Source organism: Engystomops pustulosus, unplaced genomic scaffold (genome assembly GCF_040894005.1).
Source record: "Engystomops pustulosus unplaced genomic scaffold, aEngPut4.maternal MAT_SCAFFOLD_59, whole genome shotgun sequence".
Taxonomy (NCBI): domain Eukaryota; kingdom Metazoa; phylum Chordata; class Amphibia; order Anura; family Leptodactylidae; genus Engystomops; species Engystomops pustulosus.
Genome location: NW_027284967.1, coordinates 336,871 through 348,975, shown reverse-complemented (window position 1 = coordinate 348,975; position 12,105 = coordinate 336,871). Strand labels below are relative to the sequence as shown.

The window sequence follows — 12,105 nt, the reverse complement described above, 5'->3', positions numbered from 1 at the left end:
TGCCCCCCCTGTGCTGCCCCTGTACCTCCTCTCTCTCCTTAGATCCATGTGTCTCCTATAGGTCCTGCCCCCCTGTGCTGCCCCTGTACCTCCTCTCTCTCCTTAGATCCATGTGTCTCCTATAGGTCCTGCCCCCCCTGTGCTATCCCTGTACCTCCTCTCTCTCCTTAGATCCATGTGTCTCCTATAGGTCCTGCCCCCCCCCTGTGCTGCCCCTGTACCTCCTCTCTCCTTAGATCCATGTGTCTCCTATAGGTCCTGCCCCCCCTGTGCTGCCCCTGTACCTCCTCTCTCTCCTTAGATCCATGTGTCTCCTATAGGTCCTGCCCCCCTGTGCTGCCCCTGTACCTCCTCTCTCTCCTTAGATCCATGTGTCTCCTATAGGTCCTGCCCCCCCTGTGCTATCCCTGTACCTCCTCTCTCTCCTTAGATCCATGTGTCTCCTATAGGTCCTGCCCCCCCTGTGCTGCCCCTGTACCTCCTGTGTCTCCTATAGGTCCTGCCCCCCCTGTGCTGCCCCTGTACCTCCTGTGTCTCCTATAGGTCCTTCCCCCCCTGTGCTGCCCCTGTACCTCCTCTCTCTCTCCTTAGATCCCTGTGTCTCCTATAGGTCCTGCCCCCCCTGTGCTGCCCCTGTACTTCCTCTCTCTCCTCAGATCCATGTGTCTCCTATAGGTCCTGTCCCCCCTGTGCTGCCCCTGTACCTCCTCTCTCTCCATAGATCCATGTGTCTCCTATAGGTCCTGCCCCCCTGTGCTGCCCCTGTACCTCCTCTCTCTCCTCAGATCCATGTGTCTCCTATAGGTCCTGCCCCCCCTGTGCTGCCCCTGTACCTCCTCTCTCTCTCCTTAGATCCCTGTGTCTCCTATAGGTCCTGCCCCCCTGTGCTGCCCTTGTACCTCCTCTCTCTCTCCTTAGATCCCTGTGTCTCCTATAGGTCCTGCCCCCCTGTGCTGCCCCTGTACCTCCTCTTTCTCTCCTTAGATCCCTGTGTCTCCTATAGGTCCTGCCCCCCTGTGCTGCCCCTGTACTTCCTCTCTCTCCTCAGATCCATGTGTCTCCTATAGGTCCTGCCCCCCCTGTGCTGCCCCTGTACCTCCTCTCTCCATAGATCCATGTGTCTCCTATAGGTCCTGCCCCCCCCCTGTGCTGCCCCTGTACTTCCTCTCTCTCCTCAGATCCATGTGTCTCCTATAGGTCCTGCCCCCCTGTGCTGCCCCTGTACCTCCTCTCTCCTTAGATCCATGTGTCTCCTATAGGTCCTGCCCCCCCTGTGCTGCCCCTGTACCTCCTCTCTCTCCTTAGATCCATGTGTCTCCTATAGGTCCTGCCCCCCTGTGCTGCCCCTGTACCTCCTCTCTCCATAGATCCATGTGTCTCCTATAGGTCCTGCCCCCCCTGTGCTGCCCCTGTACCTCCTCTCTCTCCTTAGATCCATGTGTCTCCTATAGGTCCTGCCCCCCTGTGCTGCCCCTGTACCTCCTCTCTCCTTAGATCCCTGTGTCTCCTATAGGTCCTGCCTCCCCTGTGCTGCCCCTGTACCTCCTCTCTCTCCTTAGATCCATGTGTCTCCTATAGGTCCTGCCCCCCTGTGCTGCCCCTGTACCTCCTCTCTCCTTAGATCCATGTGTCTCCTATAGGTCCTGCCCCCCTGTGCTGCCCCTGTACCTCCTCTCTCCATAGATCCATGTGTCTCCTATAGGTCCTGCCCCCCCTGTGCTGCCCCTGTACCTCCTCTCTCCTTAGATCCATGTGTCTCCTATAGGTCCTACCCCCTGTGCTGCCCCTGTACCTCCTCTCTCCATAGATCCATGTGTCTCCTATAGGTCCTGCCCCCCTGTGCTGCCCCTGTACCTCCTCTCTCTCTCTCTCTCCTTAGATCCCTGTGTCTCCTATAGGTCCTGCCCCCCCCTATGCTGCCCCTGTACCTCCTCTCTCTCCTTAGATCCCTGTGTCTCCTATAGGTCCTGCCCCCCTATGCTGCCCCTGTACCTCCTCTCTCTCCTTAGATCCATGTGTCTCCTATAGGTCCTGCCCCCCTGTGCTGCCCCTGTACCTCCTCTCTCCTCAGATCCATGTGTCTCCTATAGGTCCTGCCCCCCCTGTGCTGCCCCTGTACCTCCTCTCTCTCCTTAGATCCCTGTGTCTCTTATAGGTCCTGCCCCCCCTGTGCTGCCCCTGTACCTCCTCTCTCCTTAGATCCATGTGTCTCCTATAGGTCCTGCCCCCCCTGTGCTGCCCCTGTACCTCCTCTCTCTCCTTAGATCCATGTGTCTCCTATAGGTCCTGCCCCCCCTGTGCTGCCCCTGTACCTCCTCTCTCTCCATAGATCCATGTGTCTCCTATAGGTCCTGCCCCCCTGTGCTGCCCCTGTACCTCCTCTCTCTCTCCTTAGTTCCATGTGTCTCCTATAGGTCCTGCCCCCCTGTGCTGCCCCTGTACCTCCTCTCTGTCCTTAGATCCATGTGTCTCCTATAGGTCCTGCCCCCCCTGTGCTGCCCCTGTACCTCCTCTCCATGTGTCTTCTATAGGTCCTGCCCCCCCTGTGCTGCCCCTGTACCTCCTCTCCATGTGTCTTCTATAGGTCCTGCCCCCCCCTGTGCTGTCCCTGTACCTCCTCTCTCTCCTTAGATCCATGTGTCTCCTATAGGTGCTGCCCCTGTACCTCCTCTCTCCTCAGATCCATGTGTCTCCTATAGGTCCTGCCCCCCTGTGCTGCCCCTGTACCTCCTCTCTCCTTAGATCCATGTGTCTCCTGTAGGTCCTGCCCCCCCCTGTGCTGCCCCTGTACCTCCTCTCTCTCCTCAGATCCATGTGTCTCCTATAGGTCCTGCCCCCCCCCCCCTGTGCTGCCCCTGTACCTCCTCTCCATGTGTCTCCTATAGGTCCTGCCCCCCCTGTGCTGCCCCTGTACCTCCTCTCTCTCCTCAGATCCATGTGTCTCCTATAGGTCCTGCCCCCCCCTGTGCTGCCCCTGTACCTCCTCTCCATGTGTCTCCTATAGGTCCTGCCCCCCTGTGCTGCCCCTGTACCTCCTCTCTCTCCTCAGATCCCTGTGTCTCCTATAGGTCCTGCCCCCCCTGTGCTGCCCCTGTACCTCCTCTCTGTCCTTAGATCCATGTGTCTCCTATAGGTCCTGCCCCCCCCCCCTGTGCTGCCCCTCTACCTCCTCTCTCCTCAGATCCATGTGTCTCCTATAGGTCCTGCCCCCCTGTGCTGCCCCTGTACCTCCTCTCTCCTTAGATCCATGTGTCTCCTATAGGTCCTGCCCCCCTGTGCTGCCCCTGTACCTCCTCTCTCCTTAGATCCATGTGTCTCCTATAGGTCCTGCCCCCCCTGTGCTGCCCCTGTACCTCCTCTCTCCTTAGATCCATGTGTCTCCTATAGGTCCTGCCCCCCTGTGCTGCCCCTGTACCTCCTCTCTCTCCTTAGATCCATGTGTCTCCTATAGGTCCAGCCCCCCCTGTGCTGCCCCTGTACCTCCTCTCTCCTTAGATCCATGTGTCTCCTATAGGTCCTGCCCCCCTGTGCTGCCCTTGTACCTCCTCTCTCTCTCCTTAGATCCATGTGTCTCCTATAGGTCCTGCCCCCCTGTGCTGCCCCTGTACCTCCTCTCTCTCCTTAGATCCATGTCTCCTATAGGTCCTGCCCCCCTGTGCTGCCCCTGTACCTCCTCTCTCTCTCCTTAGATCCATGTGTCTCCTATAGGTCCTGCCCCCCTGTGCTGTCCCTGTACCTCCTCTCTCTCCTTAGATCCATGTGTCTCCTATAGGTCCTGCCCCCCCTGTGCTGCCCCTGTACCTCCTCTCTCTCCTCAGATCCCTGTGTCTCCTATAGGTCCTGCCCCCCCCCTGTGCTGCCCCTGTACCTCCTCTCTCTCTCTCTCTCTCCTTAGATCCATGTGTCTCCTATATGTCCCCCCCCCCCTGTGCTGCCCCTGTACCTCCTCTCTCTCCTTAGATCCATGTGTCTCCTATAGGTCCTGCCCCCCTGTGCTGCCCCTGTACCTCCTCTCTCCTTAGATCCATGTTTCTCCTATAGGTCCTGCCCCCCCTGTGCTGCCCCTGTACCTCCTCTCTCTCCTTAGATCCATGTGTCTCCTATAGGTCCCCCCCCCTGTGCTGCCCCTGTACCTCCTCTCTCCATAGATCCATGTGTCTCCTATAGGTCCTGCCCCCCTGTGCTGCCCCTGTACCTCCTCTCTGTCCTTAGATCCATGTGTCTTCTATAGGTCCTGCCCCCCTGTGCTGCCCCTGTACCTCCTCTCTCCTCAGATCCATGTGTCTCCTATAGGTCCTGCCCCCCCCCCCCTGTGCTGCTCCTGTACCTCCTCTCTGTCCTTAGATCCATGTGTCTCCTATAGGTCCTGCCCCCCTGTGCTGCCCCTGTACCTCCTCTCTGTCCTTAGATCCATGTGTCTCCTATAGGTCCTGCCCCCCTTGTGCTGCCCCTGTACCTCCTCTCTCCTCAGATCCATGTGTCTCCTATAGGTCCTGCCCCCCCCCTGTGCTGCTCCTGTACCTCCTCTCTCTCCTTAGATCCATGTGTCTCCTATAGGTCCTGCCCCCCCTGTGCTGCCCCTGTACCTCCTCTCTCTCCTTAGATCCCTGTGTCTCCTATAGGTCCTGCCCCCCCTGTGCTGCCCCTGTACCTCCTCTCTCCTTAGATCCATGTGTCTCCTATAGGTCCTGCCCCCCTGTGCTGTCCCTGTACCTCCTCTCTCTCCTTAGATCCATGTGTCTCCTATAGGTCCTGCCCCCCTGTGCTGCCCTTGTACCTCCTCTCTCTCTCCTTAGATCCATGTGTCTCCTATAGGTCCTGCCCCTGTACCTCCTCTCTCTCCTTAGATCCATGTGTCTCCTATAGGTCCTGCCCCCCTGTGCTGCCCCTGTACCTCCTCTCTCCTTAGATCCATGTGTCTCCTATAGGTCCTGCCCCCCTGTGCTGTCCCTGTACCTCCTCTCTCTCCTTATATCCATGTGTCTCCTATAGGTCCTGCCCCCCTGTGCTGCCCCTGTACCTCCTCTCTCTCCTTAGATCCATGTGTATCCTATAGGTCCTGCCCCCCTGTGCTGCCCCTGTACCTCCTCTCTCTCCTTAGATCCATGTGTCTCCTATAGGTCCTGCCCCCCTGTGCTGTCCCTGTACCTCCTCTCTCTCCTTAGATCCATGTGTATCCTATAGGTCCTGCCCCCCTGTGCTGTCCCTGTACCTCCTCTCTCTCCTCAGATCCATGTGTCTCCTATAGGTCCTGCCCCCCCTGTGCTGCCCCTGTACCTCCTCTCTCTCCTTAGATCCATGTGTCTCCTATAGGTCCTGCCCCCCTGTGCTGCCCCTGTACCTCCTCTCTCCTCAGATCCATGTGTCTCCTATAGGTCCTGCCCCCCCTGTGCTGCTCCTGTACCTCCTCTCTGCTCAGATCCATGTGTCTCCTATAGGTCCTGCCCCCCCTGTGCTGCTCCTGTACCTCCTCTCTACTCAGATCCATGTGTCTCCTATAGGTCCTGCCCCCCCCCCCCTGTGCTGCCCCTGTACCTCCTCTCTCTCCTCAGATCCCTGTGTCTCCTATAGGTCCTGCCCCCCCCCCCCTGTGCTGCCCCTGTACCTCCTCTCTCTCTCTCTCTCCTTAGATCCATGTGTCTCCTATAGGTCCCCCCCCCCCCTGTGCTGCCCCTGTACCTCCTCTCTCTCCTTAGATCCATGTGTCTCCTATAGGTCCTGCCCCCCCCTGTGCTGCCCCTGTACCTCCTCTCTCCTTAGATCCATGTTTCTCCTATAGGTCCTGCCCCCCCTGTGCTGCCCCTGTACCTCCTCTCTCTCCTTAGATCCATGTGTCTCCTATAGGTCCTGCCCCCCTGTGCTGCCCCTGTACCTCCTCTCTCCTTAGATCCATGTTTCTCCTATAGGTCCTGCCCCCCTGTGCTGCCCCTGTACCTCCTCTCTCTCCTTAGATCCATGTGTCTCCTATAGGTCCTGCCCCCCCTGTGCTGCCCCTGTACCTCCTCTCTCTCCTTAGATCCATGTGTCTCCTATAGGTCCTGCCCCCCTGTGCTGCCCCTGTACCTCCTCTCTCCTTAGATCCATGTGTCTCCTATAGGTCCTGCCCCCCCTGTGCTGCCCCTGTACCTCCTCTCTCCTTAGATCCATGTGTCTCCTATAGGTCCTGCCCCCCCTGTGCTGCCCCTGTACCTCCTCTCTCTCCTTAGATCCATGTGTCTCCTATAGGTCCTGCCCCCCCTGTGCTGCCCCTGTACCTCCTCTCCCTCCTTAGATCCATGTGTCTCCTATAGGTCCTGCCCCCCCTGTGCTGCCCCTGTACCTCCTCTCTCTCCTCAGATCCCTGTGTCTCCTATAGGTCCTGCCCCCCCTGTGCTGCCCCTGTACCTCCTCTCTCTCTCTCTCTCTCTCCTTAGATCCATGTGTCTCCTATAGGTCCCCCCCCCCTGTGCTGCCCCTGTACCTCCTCTCTGTCCTTAGATCCATGTTTCTCCTATAGGTCCTGCCCCCCCTGTGCTGCCCCTGTACCTCCTCTCTCTCTCTCTCTCCTTAGATCCATGTGTCTCCTATAGGTCCCCCCCCCTGTGCTGCCCCTGTACCTCCTCTCCATGTGTCTCCTATAGGTCCTGCCCCCCCCTGTGCTGCCCCTGTACCTCCTCTCTGTCCTTAGATCCATGTGTCTCCTATAGGTCCTGCCCCCCCTGTGCTGCCCCTGTACCTCCTCTCTCTCCTTAGATCCCTGTGTCTCCTATAGGTCCTGCCCCCCCTGTGCTGCCCCTGTACCTCCTCTCTCTCCTTAGATCCATGTGTCTCCTATAGGTCCTGCCCCCCCTGTGCTGCCCCTGTACCTCCTCTCTCCTTAGATCCATGTGTCTCCTATAGGTCCTGCCCCCCTTGTGCTGCCCCTGTACCTCCTCTCTCCTTAGATCCATGTGTCTCCTATAGGTCCTGCCCCCCTGTGCTGCCCCTGTACCTCCTCTCTCTCCTCAGATCCCTGTGTCTCCTATAGGTCCTGCCCCCCCTGTGCTGCCCCTGTACCTCCTCTCTCTCCTCAGATCCCTGTGTCTCCTATAGGTCCTGCCCCCCCCCTGTGCTGCCCCTGTACCTCCTCTCTCTCCTTAGATCCATGTGTCTCCTATAGGTGCTGCCCCTGTACCTCCTCTCTCTCCATAGATCCATGTGTCTCCTATAGGTCCTGCCCCCCCTGTGCTGCCCCTGTACCTCCTCTCTCTCCTTAGATCCATGTGTCTCCTATAGGTCCTGCCCCCCCTGTGCTGCCCCTGTACCTCCTCTCTCTCCTTAGATCCATGTGTCTCCTATAGGTCCTGCCCCCCTGTGCTGCCCCTGTACCTCCTCTCTCTCCTCAGATCCATGTGTCTCCTATAGGTCCCGCCCCCCCCTGTGCTGCCCCTGTACCTCCTCTCTCTCCTTAGATCCATGTGTCTCCTATAGGTCCTGCCCCCCTGTGCTGCCCCTGTACCTCCTCTCTCTCTCTCCTCAGATCCATGTGTCTCCTATAGGTCCTGCCCCCCTGTGCTGCCCCTGTACCTCCTCTCTCCATAGATCTATGTGTCTCCTATAGGTCCTGCCCCCCTGTGCTGCCCCTGTACCTCCTCTCTCCATAGATCCATGTGTCTCCTATAGGTCCTGCCCCCCTGTGCTGCCCCTCTACCTCCTCTCTCCTTAGATCCATGTGTCTCCTATAGGTCCTGCCGCCCCCCTGTGCTGCCCCTGTAACTCCTCTCTCCTTAGATCCATGTGTCTCCTATAGGTCCTGCCCCCCCTGTGCTGCCCCTGTACCTCCTCTCTCTCTCCATAGATCCATGTGTCTCCTATAGGTCCTGCCCCCCTGTGCTGCCCCTGTACCTCCTCTCTCTCCTCAGATCCATGTGTCTCCTATAGGTCCTGCCCCCCCCCCCTGTGCTGCTCCTGTACCTCCTCTCTCTCCTTAGATCCATGTGTCTCCTATAGGTCCTGCCCCCCTGTGCTGCCCCTGTACCTCCTCTCTCTCCTTAGATCCCTGTGTCTCCTATAGGTCCTGCCCCCCCTGTGCTGCCCCTGTACCTCCTCTCTCTCCTTAGATCCATGTGTCTCCTATAGGTCCTGCCCCCCCTGTGCTGCCCCTGTACCTCCTCTCTCCTTAGATCCATGTGTCTCCTATAGGTCCTGCCCCCCTTGTGCTGCCCCTGTACCTCCTCTCTCCTTAGATCCATGTGTCTCCTATAGGTCCTGCCCCCCTGTGCTGCCCCTGTACCTCCTCTCTCTCCTCAGATCCCTGTGTCTCCTATAGGTCCTGCCCCCCCTGTGCTGCCCCTGTACCTCCTCTCTCTCCTCAGATCCCTGTGTCTCCTATAGGTCCTGCCCCCCCCCTGTGCTGCCCCTGTACCTCCTCTCTCTCCTTAGATCCATGTGTCTCCTATAGGTCCTGCCCTCCCCTGTGCTGCCCCTGTACCTCCTCTCTCCATAGATCCATGTGTCTCCTATAGGTCCTGCCCCCCCTGTGCTGCCCCTGTACCTCCTCTCTCTCCTTAGATCCATGTGTCTCCTATAGGTCCTGCCCCCCCTGTGCTGCCCCTGTACCTCCTCTCTCTCCTTAGATCCATGTGTCTCCTATAGGTCCTGCCCCCCTGTGCTGCCCCTGTACCTCCTCTCTCTCCTCAGATCCATGTGTCTCCTATAGGTCCCGCCCCCCCCTGTGCTGCCCCTGTACCTCCTCTCTCTCCTTAGATCCATGTGTCTCCTATAGGTCCTGCCCCCCTGTGCTGCCCCTGTACCTCCTCTCTCTCTCCTCAGATCCATGTGTCTCCTATAGGTCCTGCCCCCCTGTGCTGCCCCTGTACCTCCTCTCTCCATAGATCCATGTGTCTCCTATAGGTCCTGCCCCCCTGTGCTGCCCCTCTACCTCCTCTCTCCTTAGATCCATGTGTCTCCTATAGGTCCTGCCGCCCCCCTGTGCTGCCCCTGTAACTCCTCTCTCCTTAGATCCATGTGTCTCCTATAGGTCCTGCCCCCCCTGTGCTGCCCCTGTACCTCCTCTCTCTCTCCATAGATCCATGTGTCTCCTATAGGTCCTGCCCCCCTGTGCTGCCCCTGTACCTCCTCTCTCTCCTCAGATCCATGTGTCTCCTATAGGTCCTGCCCCCCCTGTGCTGCCCCTGTACCTCCTCTCTCCTTAGATCCATGTGTCTCCTATAGGTCCTGCCCCCCCCCTGTGCTGCCCCTGTACCTCCTCTCTCCTCAGATCCCTGTGTCTCCTATAGGTCCTGCCCCCCTATGCTGCCCCTGTACCTCCTCTCTCTCCTTAGATCCCTGTGTCTCCTATAGGTCCTGCCCCCCCTATGCTGCCCCTGTACCTCCTCTCTCTCCTCAGATCCCTGTGTCTCCTATAGGTCCTGCCCCCCTGTGCTGCCCCTGTACCTCCTCTCTCTCCATAGATCCATGTGTCTCCTATAGGTCCTGCCCCCCCTGTGCTGCCCCTGTACCTCCTCTCTCCTTAGATCCATGTGTCTCCTATAGGTCCTGCCCTCCTGTGCTGCCCCTGTACCTCCTCTCTCCTTAGATCCATGTGTCTCCTATAGGTCCTGCCCCCCCTGTGCTGCCCCTGTACCTCCTCTCTCTCCTTAGATCCATGTGTCTCCTATAGGTCCTGCCCCCCCTGTGCTGCCCCTGTACCTCCTCTCTCCTTAGATCCATGTGTCTCCTATAGGTCCTGCCCCCCCTGTGCTGCCCCTGTACCTCCTCTCTCCTTAGATCCATGTGTCTCCTATAGGTCCTGCCCCCCCTGTGCTGCCCCTGTACCTCCTCTCTCCATAGATCCATGTGTCTCCTATAGGTCCTGCCCCCCCCCTGTGCTGCCCCTGTACCTCCTCTCTCTCCTTAGATCCATGTGTCTCCTATAGGTCCTGCCCCCCCTGTGCTGCCCCTGTACCTCCTCTCTCTCCTTAGATCCATGTGTCTCCTATAGGTCCTGCCCCCCCCTGTGCTGCCCCTGTACCTCCTCTCTCCTTAGATCCATGTGTCTCCTATAGGTCCTGCCCCCCCTGTGCTGCCCCTGTACCTCCTCTCTCCTTAGATCCATGTGTCTCCTATAGGTCCTGCCCCCCCTGTGCTGCCCCTGTACCTCCTCTCTCTCCTTAGATCCATGTGTCTCCTATAGGTCCTGCCCCCCTGTGCTGCCCCTGTACCTCCTCTCTCCTCAGATCCATGTGTCTCCTATAGGTCCTGCCCCCCCTGTGCTGCCCCTGTACCTCCTCTCTCTCCTTAGATCCATGTGTCTCCTATAGGTCCTGCCCCCCCTGTGCTGCCCCTGTACCTCCTCTCTCCATAGATCCATGTGTCTCCTATAGGTCCTGCCCCCCTGTGCTGCCCCTGTACCTCCTCTCTCCATAGATCCATGTGTCTCCTATAGGTCCTGCCCCCCCTGTGCTGCCCCTGTACCTCCTCTCTCTCCTCAGATCCATGTGTCTCCTATAGGTCCTGTCCCCTGTGCTGCCCCTGTACCTCCTCTCTCTCCTTAGATCCATGTGTCTCCTATAGGTCCTGCCCCCCCTGTGCTGCCCCTGTACCACCTCTCTCTCCTTAGATCCATGTGTCTCCTATAGGTCCTGCCCCCCTGTGCTGTCCCTGTACCTCCTCTCTCCTTAGATCCATGTGTCTCCTATAGGTCCTGCCCCCCTGTGCTGCCCCTGTACCTCCTCTCTTTCCTCAGATCCATGTGTCTCCTATAGGTCCTGCCCCCCTGTGCTGCCCCTGTACCTCCTCTCTCCATAGATCCATGTGTCTCCTATAGGTCCTGCCCCCCTGTGCTGTCCCTGTACCTCCTCTCTCCATAGATCCATGTGTCTCCTATAGGTCCTGCCCCCCTGTGCTGTCCCTGTACCTCCTCTCTCTCCTTAGATCCATGTGTCTCCTATAGGTCCTGCCCCCCTGTGCTGCCCCTGTACCTCCTCTCTCCTTAGATCCATGTGGTTCACTATAATTCGGAGTATAGGAGTATGGACCGGGCTGTGACCCAGCAGGGAGGCCTCGCTGTGCTGGCGGCTTTCATAGAGGTAAGTGACCTCCGGTAGGTCCAAGGTTGTAAAATCTTCTCAGACTTATCGGGGGAACAGAGTCCACAGATTACGTAATGTGACGATATAGGAAGATAACGGAGCAGGAGCCACAGAGGGATTTTATCACATCCACAGCTATCAGTCACCTATAGAAGAGGGAGAAGACATCAAAGCTATAAGATATCAGCGTTTGTCACTACTATAGGGGGCAAAGGCCAAAGCACAGCACAAGGGGCATCGTATCGTGTGAGGAGAGGGGGCTATAGGATCTATATGTGACAGAAGGGGAGGGAGCTATAGCATCTATATGTGACATAGGGGAGGGAGCTATAGCATCTATATGTGACAGAAGGGGAGGGAGCTAGAGCATCTATATGTGACAGAAGGGGAGGGAGCTAGAGCATATATATGTGACAGAAGGGGAGGGAGCTAGAGCATCTATATGTGACAGAGGGAAGGGAGCTAGAGCATCTATATGTAACAGAGGGAAGGGAGCTAGAGCATCTATATGTGACAGAAGGGGAGGGAGCTAGAGCATCTATATGTAACAGAGGGAAGGGAGCTAGAGCATCTATATGTGACAGAAGGGGAGGGAGCTATAGCATCTATATGTGACAGAAGGGGAGGGAGCTATAGCATCTATATGTGACAGAAGGGGAGGGAGCTATAGCATCTATATGTGACAGAAGGGGAGGGAGCTATAGCATCTATATGTGACAGGAGGGGAGGGAGCTATAGCATCTATATGTGACAGGAGGGGAGGGAGCTAGAGCATCTATATGTGACAGGAGGGGAGGGAGCTATAGCATCTATATGTGACAGGAGGGGAGGGAGCTAGAGCATCTATATGTGACAGAAGGGGAGGGAGCTATAGCATCTATATGTGACAGAAGGGGAGGGAGCTATAGCATCTATATGTGACAGGAGGGGAGGGAGCTATAGCATCTATATGTGACAGGAGGGGAGGGAGCTAGAGCATCTATATGTGACAGGAGGGGAGGGAGCTATAGCATCTATACACTCAGCGGCCACTTTATTAGGTCCACCATGCTAG

At 57.7% G+C, this 12,105-nt stretch overlaps 1 protein-coding gene across 1 annotated transcript in view; it reads left to right on the top strand.

Moving 5' to 3' along the window:
- The window catches only part of LOC140106883 (carbonic anhydrase 9-like), a 178,607-nt gene that overhangs the window by 95,580 nt on the left and 70,922 nt on the right, over positions 1–12,105 (top strand). The window contains exon 5 of the mRNA XM_072131507.1: positions 10,956–11,048. Coding sequence (XP_071987608.1) covers positions 10,956–11,048 — 93 coding nt within the window. The remainder of the gene's footprint in view (positions 1–10,955; positions 11,049–12,105) is intronic.